Here is a 17835-nt window from a genome sequence, read left to right as displayed (position 1 = left end):
AATGTGGATGTGGGCACTGCCAATATTGTAATTGTAGCTTTATCCTCATATTCCTGCAAGCTCTGATCCAGTGCTGGTTCAGCACTAGTTGTCCCCATGTAAGGGGTATGCTGTTGGACTTAGCCTCGGGAGACCCAGAATCAAACCTCTCTCTCCACCCCCACTGCCATAAAAGTTACTAGATCACCTTGTCCAATCACTATCCCAGTTAATTTTATTACTTTATTTGAATTTCTCCATCAAATTTCAAGGTGAGAAGACATCTGCACCTGAGTGGGCTCCAGTGTGTAGAGCCTTGTTGCGTAAGAAGTAGTCAAAAGGATATCTGGCAATAAAATATTGCTGAGCCCAAGATAGACAGGGAAGGGAGGGACAAAAATCTTTACTGAGCTACTACCATTTGAAGCAACAGAAGTCATATGGTGTGACAGTGTAGCCTCATGTTTTAGACACAGAATGAGAGATAATTACTGTATCCTTAATGCAACTTCCATGTGTTCTTTCCTGCCTCTAGTCAGTGTCAATGTCCGGTGATGTATTGACCTTTCTACTTACAGCTTTTTGTTGGAGTCCTGATCCTTGGAAAGCACTGGATTTTCAAAGTAGAGGAACAAGGAATTTAACAAAGTCCCTTCAGCCTTGGTGATGAATGGTGTGATTAAACAGGAGCTTTCAGGCCAGAAAAATGCACCCAGTGGAAATGCAGAAGTGTTCCTCAAGGACAGTATTCACAATGAAGCAAGAGACTTAACCATTCAGACATGTACCCAAGTCCCTACATTTGCTGAGAGGAAGAATGGTGAGTCTTTTTCTGACCAGATCGGAGAGAAAGAGCGAAGCTATTATGAATATGGCAGCAAGGTGTATACATAAAATGGGAAAGCATCATGCTGCTGTCGAGATAGTTGCCTTTTTGATAAGCACATTTTAAGACTATACATTGTGAAGATAGAGATTATTCTCAAATCCAGCCTGTCCTGTGTCTTGGTGATTCATAGAGCAAGCATTAGAATGCAGCCTACATGGTCTACTTCTCAGTCATAATTGTGAGGTTTCCTAAGCATGTAAATAACAAAGAGATAGTTGATGGGATGAGGGATTGGAGAATGAAGGCAAGGGGCTTGGAGGATATTGCCTTGCTTCAAATTAGGTAGAGTGACACCTAATAGTAGTGCCCCATATATGGGACTTTCCATTCCTCTCTGCCCCCCTGTACTCCCCCCAAAGCTGCTCTGGACGGTTGGAGGTTCACATGGAGCAAATTGGAGGTGTGTGTGCAGGTAATCTGGAGATTTGGCATCAGGAGTCAGTGTTCTCTCTCTTATTTTCATCAAATCCAAAAGATGCAGTGGAAACCCTAAACCTTGGATGTGCGAAAACAAACTGAAATTTAATCCAGATAACACAGAAATACTGTTGGTTGGGATATCAGCCAACCTGTGGTTAGGTGTACCACTACGGGCTGTACCTAAAAGGACTGAATTCCTTCTTACAACATAAGCTTGCACTTTCTTAATCCGCTGCTGCTGCTAGATACTCGAGTAGCAGTAGTGACTAAAGGCTAGTTCACACAACAACTTACTGTGAGATAGGTGCTATTTGCATCCCCGTTTAATTTGGATGGTTCACATGATGTTGAAAGCAATCAGCAGGCAATCAGCAGCTATCACACTGTTTCCCTGTATCAAACCAATCCATTTTAAATCCGAAAAGGGAAGGAAAAAGCATCTCCAGTTCGTATCTCTGGGGCTGGCAGATGCTTTGTTCTGATCCATTTAGGTGGGTGTGTCAATCATTCCCCTCTCCACACCCACTCCCTCCTCCTCCCTTTGTTCATGTCATTTCCTGCTGGCTCCTGTTCTGCAAGCCTGCTGCAAACAGTGCTTTATTTTTCTTTCCCTCCTAACTTGTGCAAAAAAGCATAACACTGTTGAAAGAAATATTTGTATTTCAGCTGGATTGTTAAAATACAAATAATTGCACTTCAGCATTTTTTCTTTTTTTTATGAAACTTACTCTGGAATAGTAGTAGTTTGACTTTAAGAGGGCATGGTCATTAGGAAGCTGTGTGATTGATCCTTTCCCTTCAGTATGAATGGAAAACAGTGGATTTGAAGGTAGGAGTGTGAATGTTGCAAATCCATCACAAAGGCAACAGCTTCGTCTTTAATACGGAGTGCAGCTCCTGTGAGAAGGAGCCCTAAAGGTGTGACAGCAGCACTAATTCCTCGGTAAAATGACCACCTGGCCAGAGTCATTCATTCTTTAGACTGGACTACTAACCTCTAGACTGAACTACTGTTTCCATTGGGCTGCCCTTGAAAAGTGGTCGTTGGTACAAAAACCCAATGCCAGACAATGGTCTGGGATGGGTCAGTCAAAGAAATAATAATGAGCCTGTGTGATCTGCATTTTCTACCAGTTTGCTTCTGGGCCCTATTCATGATGCTGTTTTTACCTTTAAGTCTTAAGTGACTTGGAATGAAGATGTTTCACTATCTGCTCAGTATGTTCCCCCTCAGACTGCAGTGTGGTGAAATAGGGCCTGTGCAATTGTGGTGTCTGCCTACCTACCCTCTGGAATGTTCTACCAAGACCCCACAGTTTATTTACTTACGTTTGTTATAAACTTGGTTCTTTCGGTTACTTTTTGTAGTGGTTGACTCTTGATTTGTGACGTTCTTTCCCTGCTGCCTTTTTATTTATTAATTTTAACTACTGGTTTCTGTTGGCAATTTTGTTGTCTTTTTGCTATGATCATTTTATTGTTTTGATGACTTAATTATTTCAATTTGGTTGCTCTATATTGTTAACCCCTTTGGTGTGCTTCAAGAAAATAGTCTACATTCTTAGAATCAATTCACTAATAGGCAAAAAACCTTGCAGTTTAAGAATTTATTTATTTATTTATTTATTTTATTTTATTTATATACCGCCCTAAGCCCGAAGGCTCTCTGGGCGGTGTACATAAAAGATAAAACAAGCACAGTGTATAAGTACAATAAATACAATAAATCAAGAACCAAAAACAAACAAACAATAAAAGAACCAAACAACGTCCAAAATACAAGATAATAGTGAAATACTGTTAAAATACACTTTAAAATGCCTGGGAGTATAAAAAGGTTTTCACCTGGCGCCAAAAAGATAGTAGCGTCGGCGCCAGGCGCACCTCATCAGAAAGACTGTTCCACAGTTCGGGGGCCACCACTGAAAAGGCCCTAGTTCTAGTCACCACCCTCCGAGCTTCTCGATGGGATGGCACTCGGAGGAGGGCCTTAGATGTTGAGCGCAGTGTACGGGTAGGTTCATATTGGGAGAGGCGTTCCACCAGGTATCGCGGTCCCATGCCGTGTAGGTCAAAACCAGCACTTTGAATCTAGCCCGGAAACAAATAGGAAGCCAGTGCAGACGGGCCAGAACAGGTGTTATATGAGCGGACCTTCTGGTCCGCGTCAGCAATCTGGCCGCTGCATTCTGGACTAGCTGTAGTTTCCGAACAGTCTTCAAGGGCAGCCCAACGTAGAGCGCATTGCAGTAGTCCAATCTAGAAGTTACCAGAGCATGAACAACTGAGGCGAGGTCGTCACTGTCCAGATAGGGACGTAGCTGGGCTACCAATCGAAGATGGTAAAAAGCATTCCGCGCCACCGAGGCCACCTGGGCCTCAAGAGACAAGGAAGGATCGAAAAGAACTCCCAAACTACGAACCTGTTCCTTCAAGGCGAGTGTAACCCCATCAAGAACAGGATGAACATCCACCATCTGGGCAGAGAAGGCACTCACCAACAGCGTCTCAGTCTTGTCTGGATTGAGCTTCAGTCTGTTAGCTCCCATCCAGTCCATTATCGCGGCCAGGCAACGGTTTAGCACGTTAACAGCCTCACCTGAAGAAGATGAAAAGGAGAAATAGAGCTGCGTGTCATCAGCGTACTGATGACAACGCAGCCCAAAACTCCTGATGACCGCACCCAGCGGCTTCATGTAGATGTTAAAAAGCATGGGGGACAGTACCGATCCCTGCAGGACTCCACAATGGAGGGTCCAGGGTATCGAGCAATGTTCCCCAAGCACTACCTATAGCCCACAGATATTTCTATCAAACTTTAAAAAGCAGGGAAATTGGGCAGCTATAGTGAATGCACCAGGAGAGCAGGAGACCTGACCTTCTCTGAGATATTGGACCGTCCTACACATCTGTCAAAATGCAAATACCATTTGGGTTGGTCTTTCACAGTCCAATCCACTTGCTGTGTAGCTTGGAAGAATTTGGTAACATGTGCCTCTGAGCATATGGTGAGTGGTGGCAATACCTGCCATCTCCAAAGATGGAGAATTACATTTTTGTATGTTTGTTGGTGTCCTTACTTTGCTTCATTCCTGTGTTACTATTATTTCTACAGAGAAACTAATCTAGAAAATTATATTTCTCTCATTATTCATCCTAGAAACCAGTGTCAAATTTATTTTTATTAATTTCAAAGCCTTTTTATTAGTCAGTGTCATATGATGGTGAAGACAGCCTTTTGTGTTTCAAATTGGAGGTTATGTTCTTTTTCTATTTTGGGTGCATTAACAGTTGAATCTGAAACTACGGTTTGATGTAAAATCAGACCGAATACAACATGTTGCTACTTAAGGAATGACTCTACCTGTTGGAAAAAACAAACTTAGCCTGCCCAAGATGCATGTTTTCAGTCTGCTATGTTTAAACCACTTCACTTAAGGAAAGGTGGGCACGCTCAATTAAAAACATAGAGCACACCTAGAATTTTGGTAGAATATATTTCACCTCCCATTGTTTTATCTTGTGCAGACTGAGACACTCCTGATGTCCGCTGGAGACTATTCTGCAGAATAGTCAGTGCCATTATTCCACAATGATTTTTGGACTATTTTAGTGTAAATTTTGATCATTTGCATGCTTATTGAGTTCAGTGGGATTTACTCCCCTGCAATCATGCTTAGGATAGGTGAAACTGACCACAGAGGATGGGGAGAGGAGGAGGAGGAGGGAGGGGAGGAAGGGTGGCCAGGAGGAGGGAGATGGGAGCAGGAAGGAGGGGGAAGGGAGGAAAAGGACAGATTTGATCATTTGCATGTTTATTGAGTTCAGTAGGATTTACTCCCATGCAATCATGCTTAGGATAGGTAAAAGTGACCGGGGGGGAGGAAGGGATGGCTAGAGTGGGCAGGGAAGGAGGAAGAAGGAAGAGGGGAGGGGAGGAGGAAGGGAGAGGGGAGGGGAAGGAGGGGAAAGCCAGGTCTGATCATTTGCATGCTTATTGAGTTCAAAGGGATTGAGTCCTGTGTAATCATGGATAGGATAGGTAAAACTGACCATGGGGGAGATGCAGGGGAGGGGAGAGAAGGAAGGAGAAAAGGAGAGGAGAGGGGAGTGGAAGGAGGGGGAGGGGAGGAGGGGGTTGGAGGGGAGGGTCAAAGGAAGGGGCAGGGCAGGGCAGCTTTGATCATTTGCATGCTTATTGAGTTCAATGGTATTTGCTCCTGTGCAATCATGCTTAAGATAGGTTGTCCTGCCCAGAGTGAAACTCACGAGACGGAGACGGGGATGGAATTAATTCCTGCTTTATTAAAGTAACATCGAAGGCAATGTGTTTCATAGGCACACTATGCTAACTCACTGCAATCCCTAACTAGGCTACCTAAGTAAACTCTGCAGCATGTGAAGGAATTTGAGTCAGCACCCAGGTCAGGGGGGAGCAGGCTTAAGTAGGAAAGATCTTCACCCGTAATCTCTGACTCCTTTGAAGACTGTCCCTCTGACCGAAGTGCTTCTCCCGGTGTCTGGTGTGGGGCAAAAGGGGGCGTGCCTCCGCTGGCTCATCTGACAATACAGTCTCGATAGGTGCTGACTCGGCTTCCGGAGGCGGGGAAGCGCTTGAAGTGCCAAGAGGGGAGCTGAGGGGGGTGTTGGCGTTGGCACGCGCACCAAGACATCCACCAATGGCTCTAAGGGTGTGTCTGGAAGTTGAGCACGGTCTTCTTCGGCAGGAGAGCTGTCCGTGGGAACTGGCACAGTTTCAAACACCCCCCCTCCTGCCTCATCCTCGAAAGTCTTAACACCCTCTGATTCTTCCCCTTGCCCTAGCAGCCAGCACTGATGCTCATCCAGTCCCCCTCCTTGATCCTCTTGAGCGGGCTGGGGCTCAACATCACCCCCCTCCATGCACCATCTCCCCCCACTGCCAAGATCTGGGCTTATTTGGATAAGCTTCATGGAAGCCTCTCATCAATTCCGGGGCATGAACGTCCTCCGCTGTTTCCCAAGAACGTTCGGATGGATCATACCCCTTCCAGTGTATTAGATACTGGAGGCGCCCCTGGTGCTTCCTTGAATCTAGGATCTGCTCCATTTCATACTCCTCCTCCCCATTCACTGAGAGAGGGGAAGACAGCTCCACTTGAGCTCGATGTGGGTTGAGAGGATATTCCAATGTTAGCAGAGAGCAATGAAACACGGGGTGTATTTTGAAAGTGGGAGGTAGCTTCAACCAGAAAGCCACTGGGTTGATTTGTGTTTCCACCTCAAAAGGTCCCACTCTCCGTTCCTGCAACTTGTGGCAGCAACCTACCATAGGCAAATAGCGTGTAGACAGCCATACTCTGTCTCCCACTTGGATGGGGGGCCCCTCTTGACGATGCTGGTCGGTGGCTCTCTTATAGTCCTCCTTGGCCTGATCCAACTGCTCCTTCAATAGCTGTTGCATGGCTTGAAGTTCTTGTACAAACTCCGGTGGCAGGGGGATGGATGGGTTGATTCGAGGGGCAGCAAAAGCTCGAGGGTGGTACCCTAGGTTGGCAAAAAAAGGAGCCTGTTGCATGTGGGCATGCATGGCATTATTGTAAGTGAACTCCGCCAAGGGTAAACAGGAGACCCAATTATCTTGATGAAAATTGACACAACAGCGTAAATATTGCTCTAGGATAGCATTCACTCTTTCCATTTGCCCATCCTTCTGGGGGTGATGAGCTGAAAACAGTCTCAGTTCAGTCTGTAGTAGTTGCCACATTGCCCGCCAGAACTGCGCTATAAATTGCGTCTCTCAATCAGAGACTAGACTGTCTGGCAGACTGTGTAACCTGTACACATGCTGCACATATAGATGGGCTGTCTCTTGCGCATTTTGGAGTCCAGTACACGGAATGAAATGAGCCATTTTTGTGAAAGCATCCACTACTACCAACACGGCGGTTTTCCCTTGAGAGGCAGGGAGATCTGTGATAAAGTCCATGGTGACCATCCGCCAACGGCCCTGGGGAGTGGTTCTAAAAGCCCCGTCGGCTGTCCTGTGTCATGTTTGGCCCGCGTGCAGGTGGGGCAAGATCAAACAGTGCTCCACTTCCTTCTTCATCTGGGGCCACCAAAACTCCCTGGTTACCACTTGTAAAGTCTTAAAGACCCCGAAATGCCCTGCAGTCGGGGAGTCATGGCACTGACGCAGTACTCTGGCTCACGTTTCTCCAGGGGGCACATAAATGACATCCTTGTGATATAACACCCCTTCATTCCAAGTAAAGTCCTCCTGCCCTGCTTCAGACTGCATGGCTAAGTCAGAGAGCTTCGCCTTGACAAATGTCCTGTTCTTGAGGCGCACATCATTCAGACACCCATGAATCCTGACATGCACTGACTACCAACCTCTCAGGGGGAATAATAAACTGCGGCAACTTTGGGGCAGGATTCTCCATGTACTCTGGTTTGCGTGATAGAGCGTCTGCCCTCTTATTCTGGGCTTGGGGAATATAATGGATTTTGACATGGAAGCATGCGAAAAACTGTGCTCAGTGCACCTGTCTCTAGTTGAGCTTCCGGGCGGTGTGTAAGCGCTCCAAATTCCAATGGTCCGTGTGTACCTCAATCTCATGCTGCGTCCCCTCCAAATGATGTCGCCAAGTTTCAAAGGCATCTCGGATGGCCAGCAATTCCTTTTCCCACACTCTGTAATTTTGCTCAGAATCAGTCAATTTCCATGAGAAGTAAGCGCAGGGTCTTAGACCTCCCCCTCTCTGCTCTGGTTGCAAAAGAACTCCACTGATGGCTACGTCTGATGCATCTGTCTCTACCATGAAATGACGCGTGGGATTGGCGTGCTGCAAGATGGGCTCCAAAGCAAACCGCCGTTTCAGTTCTTCAAAGGCTTGTTGTGTGGCTTCTGTCCAACGGAAAGGACCCGAGCCCTTCAGGCAATCCGTGGGAGGCGCTGTCTGGTCAGAGTAATTAGCTATGAAGCGATGGTAGTAATTGGCAAAGCCCAGGAAACATAGGTCCTTCTTGGTTTGGGGGGGCTGCCATGTAAGGATGCAATGAACCTTCCCAGGGTCCATCTCCACCCCTGCTGGGGAAATGTGATACCCCCAAAAGTCCAGCATGGTCAGATCAAAACCACACTTTTCCAGCTTGGCATAGAGGTGTTGCTCTCACAGCCTCTGCAATACAGCTCGCACATGTGTTTCATGCTCCTCGAGGGAGTCCGAGTAAACCAGAATATCATCCAAATACACAATCATAAAGCGATCCACATAGTCTCTGAAGATATCATTCATGAAATTCTGGAAGACTCCTGGAGCGCCAGACAATCCGAATAGCATGACTAGATACTCATACTGTCCATAGCGTGTCTTAAACGCAGTTTTCCACTCATCCCCCTCCTTCATCCTCACCAAGTTGTAAGCCCCCCTCAAGTCCAGCTTGGTATAAATCCTGGCGGATTGCAACCGCTCCAGCATCTCCTTGATGAGAGGCAAGGGGTAACTGTTGGGGATGGTGATCTGATTTAATGCTCTGTAGCCATTACACAGGCGTAATTCTCCACTTTTCTTCTTGACAAACAGCAGAGGCGCCCCAGCCAGAGATGGAGAGGGACAGATAAAGCCTCTCTTTAGGTTGGTGTCCAAAAATTCCCTCAGCGCTGCCAACTCCAGTTCTGACAGGGAGTAGATCCGTCCAGCGGGAATACGCACCCCTGGCATCAAGGTGATGGTGCAGTCATACAGCCAGTGGGGGGGCAGTTGATCCGCCTCTTTCTTATCAAACACATCCTGAAACTCCTCATACTTAGCAGGTAAGGATGCTTCCTCTTCCGGCTCGAGCTCCTTGGATGGCTGGCAGTGTTGATGACAGTATTTTGAGGTGAATGCCACCACTGCCTCATCCCAGAAAATAGTTGTTGTGTTGGACCAACCAAGGCATTCTCAACATCACCGGGAAATGAGGCAAAGATGCCACATAAAATGACAGTTCTTCTCGATGCCCGGGAATCTCCACTTCTAATTTCTCCATTGCTCTGTTCACCTTCCCCGACTTTAAAGGCCGTCCATCTATGGTTTCTACTTTTTATTGATTTAATTTGGTCCAAGACCAGCAATTTAAGATGAACATAAATACAAACATATAAAATGCAATTTACCCAGACCTAAAATGATTAAAACAAAAGTTAAACTGATTGGACCAAGCTCTTCCTACGAGCTATGGCCACAACACAGAATTTCGCAACCATATCCGTGATGAATGGATCTCGATCTTCAAGTAAAACGTGGGCCTTATTTTCTTCAGAAATTCTAGTCCTTTTAAGAAGGCAAAGGTAAATAAACAAAGTGCGAAGATCGGAGTAAAGGTGACAGTGTAATAAAACATGCTCCACCGCTTCCACCACTCCGGAATCACAAATGCAAAGCCTGTCTACGTAGGGCACTTTCCTGTACCTCCCGTCCAAAACAGCAGAGGGAAGAGCATTAAATCTAGCCTGGGAAAATGCCTTTCTATACTTGGGAATGCTCAAAGTAGTTAGGTAAGTCGCAGGTACAGACACCTTTGCACTGGGCCAAATATAGGGAAATGCTGACAACTGACTCCTGTTATGCTGGAGTTCTATGTCCCTAATACGTTGCGAAATGAGTTCTTTGGCTTTGAGATATCCCAGTTGTAGTATTACTGTCTGTGAGAAGCCTAAGGAGAACAACTTAGAGGTCACCCTATGTTTCCATCGAGATTGATAAGAATCGATAAGAATTAATGGGGCAAGACCCAAGGGGGCAAAGGTTAACTTAAGCCACAAATTTATCCTATAAGCCCACACCCTGGTCTCAACCAGCAAAGTGTCTACCTCTTGGCGTAATGCAACATTTGGTACGTAACTGGATAGGCCTAAAATGCTCCTAATGAATTTTGATTGAACACGTTCCAAAGGGGCGTAGTTGCCCTGAGGGCATAACTGTGTTCCATATAAGAGTTGGGGTATTACTCTGGTGTTGAAAACCAACATTGCTGAAGGGATGTAGTGACCCCCTTTAGAGAAAAAGAACGAGAGAAGCGCACTTTCACCAGCATTTCTTAAATGATGAGACCAGGAACCCGATGAAAGAAAAATAATCCCCAGGTATCTATAAAATGGAACTTGTTCAATTTGATGGTTGTTGATCCCCCAACGATGTTTAGATCTTTTACTGGTGAACACTACAATCTTAGATTTATCGTGATTAATTATAAGTTGTTCTGTCTCACAGAAGGAGTCAAGCGCTTTTAGGAGACGACGCAAACCCACACAAGTTAAAGACAGGAGGACGACATTGTCAGCATACCAAAGAGACAACAATGGTTTCTACTGCCAGTGGTTGTTCCAGTTCTCGGATCAGAATGCCATGCTCTTGAACAAAATCACTGTCCATGAAACTCGATGAGGCCCCACTGTCAATCATAGCCTTGGCTTGAAAGCTCTGCCCTGAGGACAAAGTAATTCGGATGGGCAGCAGTAGAGCGCCTTGGGACGGAAGGGGTTGTAGCGGAGGCCAAGTTGTCTCCTTTTCTCCCAACTTTCCAGGCTCTATGAGAGCTGGGATTTGTTGTTTTCCGGCTGCTGGGGCTTCCCTGCCTTGGCGGGGCAGCCCCGGGCCAGGTGCCCACTTTTCCCACAATATAGACAGAGTCCGTCCCTTCTGCACTTCTCCGCCTCCTCCTCCGACAACCGCAGTCTGGCCCCACCAATTTGCATGGGCTCCTCCCCCGACGGAGTCGAAGTTCCCACACTAGGTGGATAGTGCATGCGGGGGAGAGGTACCAGTGCCTAGGTATGGGAGGTTTCTGTTCTATGCTCCAACCGACGTCCTTCAAGCCGACTGTCTATTTGCATACACAATTGGATCAAGCCCTTCAGGGTGTTTGGCGGAGTGGAGTGCGCCAACTCATCCAGTATATCCGAACTAAGTCCATTCCTGTAAAACTACATCAAAGCCAGGTCATTGTAATCCATTTCTTGGGATAAGACCCGGAATGCATTGGTATACACCCCCACAGAACCCTTTCCTTGCTTCAAGGTTGGCGGGCAACCGTCTCCTTCCGTTGGAGATCACGGAACATTTCAGACATGACCGTTGTGAAAGCTGTATACTGTTGCAAAACAGGGCTGTTCTTGATCAGGTACAGGGTGGCCCATTTGGCCGCCTCTCCATCCAGGAGACTAATGATGAATGCCACCTTTGCATCATCAGTTGGAAACTCGGCTTGATGTACGCGAATATACAATTTGCACTGGGCTAAGAACGTGGTGAACTGGTCGCTCTGGCCACCATAACGGGAAGGTAGTCCCACGGGAGACTTGACTGGAGTTGGCGCCGCAGTTCTCTAGGTGATCAAGGCACAGAGGTTTTGATTCTCAATCTGCAGATTCTGGGTGACTGCTCTGAGTGTACAAGGTCTCGACTGTGACTGGGATTCCCCCTTCTGCGCTGCCGCTCGCCCCCATGTTCTCAGTAATGGGAACGTCGGTGAAGAGGAATGGTGGCTGACTCAAGCTGTCCTGCCCAGAGTGAAACTCATGAGACGGAGACGAGGATGGAATTAATTCCTGCTTTATTAAAGTAACATTGAAGGCAATGCGTTTCATAGGCACACTATGCTAACTCACTGCAATCCCTAACTAGGCTACCTAAGTAAACTTTGCAGCATGTGAAGGAAGTTGAGTCAGCACCCAGGTCAGGGGGGAGCAGGCTTAAGTAGGAAAAGTCTTCACCCGTAATCTCTGACTCCTTTGAAGACCCTCCCTCTGACTGGAGCACTTCTCCCGGAGTCTGGCGCGGGGAAAAGGGGGGCGTGCCTCCGCTGGCTCATCTGACAATACAGTCTCGATAGGTGCTGCTTCCGGAGGCAGGGAAGTGCTTGAAGTGCCAAGGGGGGAGCTGAGGGGGGTGTTGGCGCATGCGCCAAGACATCCCCCAACAGCTCTAAGGGGGCGTCTGGAAGTTGAGTGCGGTCTTCAGCGGGAGAGCTGTCTGTGGGAACTAGCACAGTGTCAAACACCCGCCCTCCTGCCTCATCCTCAAAAGTCTCAACACCCTCTGATTCTTCCCCTTGCCCTAGCAGCCAGCACTGACACTCATCCAGCCCCCCTCCTTGATCCTTCCGAGGGTGCTGGGGCTCAACATAGGTAAAACTGACCACGGGGAGGAAGAAGGGGAGGGGATTGGAGGGGGAGGGGATTGGAGGGGAGGGAAGGGGCAAGAGGGAGGGGATAGGAAGGAGGAAAAGGGAGGGTGGGTTTGATCAGTTGCATGCTTTTTGAGTTCAATGAGATTTATTTCTGTGCAATCATGTTTAGAAATGGAAATGGACTGCCTTCAAGTCGATCCCGACTTATGGCGACCCTATGAATAGGGTTTTCATGGTAAATGGTATTCAGAGGTGGTTTTACCATTGCCTTCTTCTGAGGCTGAGAGGCAGTGACTGGTCCAAGGTTAGCCAGTGAGCTTCATGGCTGTGTGGGGACTCGAACCCTGGTCTCCCAGGTCGTAGTCCAACACTGACCTGCGGGAGGGGCAGGGAAGGTAGGAGGAGGGGGAGGGTAGGAGATTGAGTGGGCGGGCACTGGGCAGAGAGGAAACCTCTTTCCTTTCCAAAAGGAAAATATTGTGAACAGTATCATTGCTTTTGCAGGGTTTCCCCCACCTTTTCATTCCACAGCAGACACATGTAGCCTCCCACCCAAATTTAAACCAAAGCTGTCCCAGGCCACATCCACACCAGACCTTTATTTCACTTTGGACAGTCATGGCTTCTCTCAAATAATCCTGGGAAGTGTAGTTAGTGAAGGGTGCTGAGAGTTGCTAGGAGATGCTCTTTTCCCCTCACAGACCAGTTTGGCTGCTGGAGCTCTGTCAGTGGAATAGGAGTCTCCTCTCAGCACCCTTCACAAACTACACTTCCCATGATTCTCTGAGGAAAGCCATGATTGTCTCATGTGAAATCAAAGTCTGGTGTTGGTGTGGCCCCCTAATTAGACTAGCCAAGCAGCTGGGAGTCTGGATTTTAGAACACTGACAGTTGGTTCCTACTGAGCATGCCCAACATTATCATTCAGGTCAATGCAAAATTTATTAAATTAATTAAAAATCAGCCAGGCACTTTTTTAACTTTTAAACTGCAGAAATGGAGGTCAGCATATGGGGCAAGGTCAGTAACAGGATTACGGGTACTCTGTGAACATGGCTGATTTTTAATGAATTTCAATAGATTATGAGAACTCTGAGAGAAAAAAGTCAAAAAGGGCTCTGGCATTTTTTCTCTCTCTTTAGACTTTGAACTCTCGATTCTTTCTGACTGTTTTGTTTATCACCATGAAAATTGACAGGGTTGTTAAGCAAGCGTTTCTGAGTTCAGGAGTATAAGTTTTGTAAGGTTTTGTTTTCAAATGAGGCATCAGAATGGGAAGGGGGGTATGATACGTTAAACATGAGCCATGTGCTAGGTGCATACAGAAGTGTAACTGCTTACATTTACACTAGAGTTCAGAGGATTCAACATAATTATTCTTGAAGGTGGGCTGGAGTGACAACTTTCACTCACTGGCCTGGTATACATTCAGGTTAGTTGTGCATTTATTTATTTATTTATTACATTTATATACCGCCCCATAGCCAAAGCTCTCTGGGCGGTTCATAACAATTAAAAACATTAAAAAACTTTTGGCAACATAATACTCTATGTATCCAGAAATAATAATAATAATAATAATAATAATAATAATAATAATCCAGAAAGTCTAAGTAGTACCAATGACCAATGCACCAATGTTACTGAATGAGCTGTTAGGGTTTTAAATTTCCCTACTTAGGGAACACATCCTGCTTTGTGTTTGCCTTCCCCCCCTCCCCCCGGACAGTTTTAAGGAAGTTAGGCTTTTGTGGCCTTGGATTTGGAAATTCAGGTTTATATCTGGACTTTGCTATGGTTTGCTATGGAATTTGGGCTGTAATTCTAGGCACACTGACCTAGGGTGTGCACACCAGTTCCTTAAAAAGCAGCAAGACTGTTCTGTCTGGATGCAGTTTGAAACAAATCTGCACCCAGCTGTACATATCTTCACTGTTCGATGGAATACATCCAGCTGCGCTGCTGATGTCAGTGCTTTTAGGACCACTCACTGCAAAGTGATTCCATTGGACACACTTCAGAGTTGCAATGGGTCGATTGACGAAACAATTTTGAAGTCAGCATGAAGCGAGTTTCAGGGAAAACTCATCTGATCTCAAAAATCCCAGGACGAAGTTTGATCGACGTTGTTTGTTCCTAGATTCACAACAGAGGCGGAGACGCATTGAAACCAGTATAACTGCAAGAGTGTCCAATGCCTAAGTCCCATTGAACCCATTGCAGAAGGTTCAAGGTTCAGTCCCCAGCATATCCAGGTCAGGCTGGGAGACAGGTTTGCCTGAAACTCTGGAGAACTGCTGCCAGCCACTGTAGACAATATTGAGATAAATGGACCAGTGGTCTGACTTATTATAAGGCAACTCGGTGGGAGTTACTTCTGAGCAGACATGTACAGAATCAAGTTTTTCTTGTGCTACAAGAGTGGCATAGTTGTTCCTGTTTCATGGCTCTGTCCCATGCCAGTCCATTAATGGTGGAATGGCGGATGTCTTGGGGGAGGGGGGTAATGATAATGTACTTATTTTCTATGCAAGTGTCTCTTGTGTTCAGTGGGGGTGCCCTGGGAAGCAATTATTTCATTAGACCCTATCCCTTTGTAACATTAATAATGTGGAAGCCCTGTGATGGTCACTGTGTGATTATGAGCCGGTCATCGTCTTTCTGCTTAACTGACCTCACAGGATTGTTGTGAGTCTAAAGTCTCTCTTGAGCTAATTAGGCAAAGGAGAGGATACAAATGTGATGAAACAGACCCCTCCAACTACAGATTCCCTGACCCACTTGAGTGACAGGCAAGGAATTAATTGTAAGTGGCCATCTGGTTTGAGTTTAATATAATGTGCAGAAAAGGTTGCATGTTTTCAAAGACCTTGTGCCTAAGTAGTAGATTGTACCACAGTTTATTACACAAATGGAGCTTTTTATTGCTCAGCTTTGTCGATCTGCCAGTTGGGATAAAGAACACAATGTGCCGCATGGTCCCTATCAAGGAAAATTAGAAAGCATTCAGTTCTGCTTAAACTATGAAGTATCAGGGAAAGTTGTAATTAAATCCAGAAAGTATGTGCTGGACATGCTGGTGTCTTTAAATCAATAACTATGTTGGAAAAGCCTTACAACTTAATCAATAGGAAATGAAATGGCAAAGTTGTGTGAGTCCAAAACAGCAACAAATAAGAGTTCTGAGAGGCTGCATAGGGACTTTATCTCAGTGGGTTTGGAGAATAAAACCTGAACCCCACTAAGGCTCACTCCATAGGCAAGCAGCCTCTGTTATGTGCATGTGTTTCAGTTTAAATCCATATTGCAGTCAGAGCGCGCTTATTAAATGATTATATTGTCTCGGGATCATTTTAGCTTTTGTTCCACATAACCAGGTAGTAGGTGTATGTATAGGAATATTTCCTGCATTAGGTTTAGAGCTCAGATCAAATAAATATTCCAAACAATGTACTGAACACAGGTGACAACTAATCCCCTGATGAGATATCATCCTGTAGCTTGAACTTTGCAGCCAGGACTTTAATGCCACTTAAATCAGAATGTAAGAACTGAAAGAATTCCAGGAATGTGATGATATAAACTGTATTTTTAGAGCTGTGAATGACTTGTGAGAGCGAAACAGCACGGTGACTAAAGATAGCACAAGTCAGTTTTTCCATGATTTATCACAAGAACTTTCACCCTAAGTAAAAGTCATTTAATGTTGCGATAGCAGCTCACACAGGCTGGCAGGATTTCAAACCAAAGTCATTCATTGCATATTTTGTCACAGGAAAATGTTTCCATAACATACTAGAATTCCAAAATGCATTTCATCTGCATACAAGTGCCACTGTACAGCATTGCCTAGAAACATCAACTAAGCACAGTATAAATGATGCGTAATTCTCCAGCAGCCACACAGTCTCCATACAAAAGATCTACAGAGCACTCCCTTTATTGGTCTAAATTTTATATATTCCCCTTTGAATATCCAATACAATCAGTTAAAGATTATCTTGCATCCTGTCATGGGCCATCTTGATCCTCCTATGGCAGAGATCTGATGGCTCAAATCACTGGACAAGAGGAAACTTGCCTCTGAATCATCTACAGGATCAACCAGTGGTAGAATAAAATATTGCATCTCTGATGAGCCTGGGGAAGGGCCATAGCTCACTGATTGCATGCAGAAGGCCCCAGGTTCAATCACTGACATTTCTAGATAAGGATGGAAAAGATTCCCTGCCTGAAACTCTGGAGAGCCGCTACCAGTCAGTGTAGACAATACTGAACTAGAGGGACCAATGGTCTACTTCAGTAGAAGGCAGTTTCCTGTGTTCTGTGCTATGTCAGATCCTGAAGCATAATGCACATTAGTATACAGTGGAGATTTAGCATGAAACTGAATCTTCACATAGGCATCTGGTTGGTCACTGTGAGAAGAGGATGCTGGATTAGATAGACCATTGGCTTGATCCAGCCCGCTCTTCTTATTTTTATAGCTGTGGTCTGGATTCAGACTTAATCGTGCTTAGAGTAGATCCTTTGAGATGAATAGTCTGAATGTAGTCTTTTTTCATTTGCAGTTGTGTGTCACTGATACCTATAATTGTGAAACATCTTTTGTTGATGGATCATGGTAGCCATCAAAAACTACATGTGACTTTTTTGAACTGTATCTTGTTGAAACAAAAATAACATATAACAACTACCTTAAGTCCCATTGATTTCAGTGGATCTACTGTAAGTGTGACTAAAGGCTGCAGTTCTAGATCCACTGCCTGGGAGTAAACCCCACTGAATTCAATAGGACTTACTTCTGAGTAGACAGGTTAGGGTTGCATTGTAAATCTGGATCCAGTCCTGTGTTTCTGAAGGGTTTGCAGTTGCATGCTGAATCAGGAGCTAGATATGTGGTTGGATCCAAATTAAGAGTCAGTTAACTAGTGTGGTGTATTGGGGACTAGAGGGTTGGGCTTGAGATCCATGTTCAAATCTCTGCTCAGCTGTGCAACTTAGTGGGTGATATTGGATCAGTGACATTCTCTTAGTGAACCTACCTCACAAGGTGGTTGTGAGAATAAAATTGAGGAGTGGGCAGGTCTGTAGCCAGGGGGGCAAATGGGGGCACTGCCCCCCTAGAGCTATGCTTCTCCCCCCCCTAGGATTTTTTGGGGGGAAATTGTCTTCCTTTTAAATTTGTGACATAAGAGACAATGACAACTTCCATTTAAAGAATGATAGCTTGTTTTAAGAGCAGGAGCAGTTTAAGAATAGGACCCCCTCAAAAATACAGTGAATAAGGCAGGGCGAGTGCACAGCAAAAGCCTCATCTGGAAGAGCCCCCAAAAGTTTCCACACTCAAGACTTTCTCTGACTGAGGGTGGATTTCTCATGATCACAGT

General features: G+C 45.7%; 1 protein-coding gene across 8 annotated transcripts in view; it reads left to right on the top strand.

The window, feature by feature from the left end:
* Positions 1-17835, top strand: part of MYOCD (myocardin) — a 400168-nt gene that overhangs the window by 236357 nt on the left and 145976 nt on the right. For 7 of the 8 annotated variants that reach the window (XM_061616448.1, XM_061616451.1, XM_061616454.1 and 4 more), the window contains one exon: positions 558-799. In XM_061616448.1, coding sequence (XP_061472432.1) covers positions 646-799 — 154 coding nt within the window. In that variant the 5' untranslated portion in view covers positions 558-645. Of the gene's footprint in view, positions 1-557; positions 800-17835 lie in introns of those variants that run through there. The other variant, XM_061616456.1, reaches the window with a different exon arrangement.

This window comes from Rhineura floridana, chromosome 3, assembly GCF_030035675.1.
Source record: "Rhineura floridana isolate rRhiFlo1 chromosome 3, rRhiFlo1.hap2, whole genome shotgun sequence".
Taxonomy (NCBI): domain Eukaryota; kingdom Metazoa; phylum Chordata; class Lepidosauria; order Squamata; family Rhineuridae; genus Rhineura; species Rhineura floridana.
Note: the sequence above shows the minus strand (reverse complement) of the source record. Positions and strands in the feature narration are given on the sequence as shown.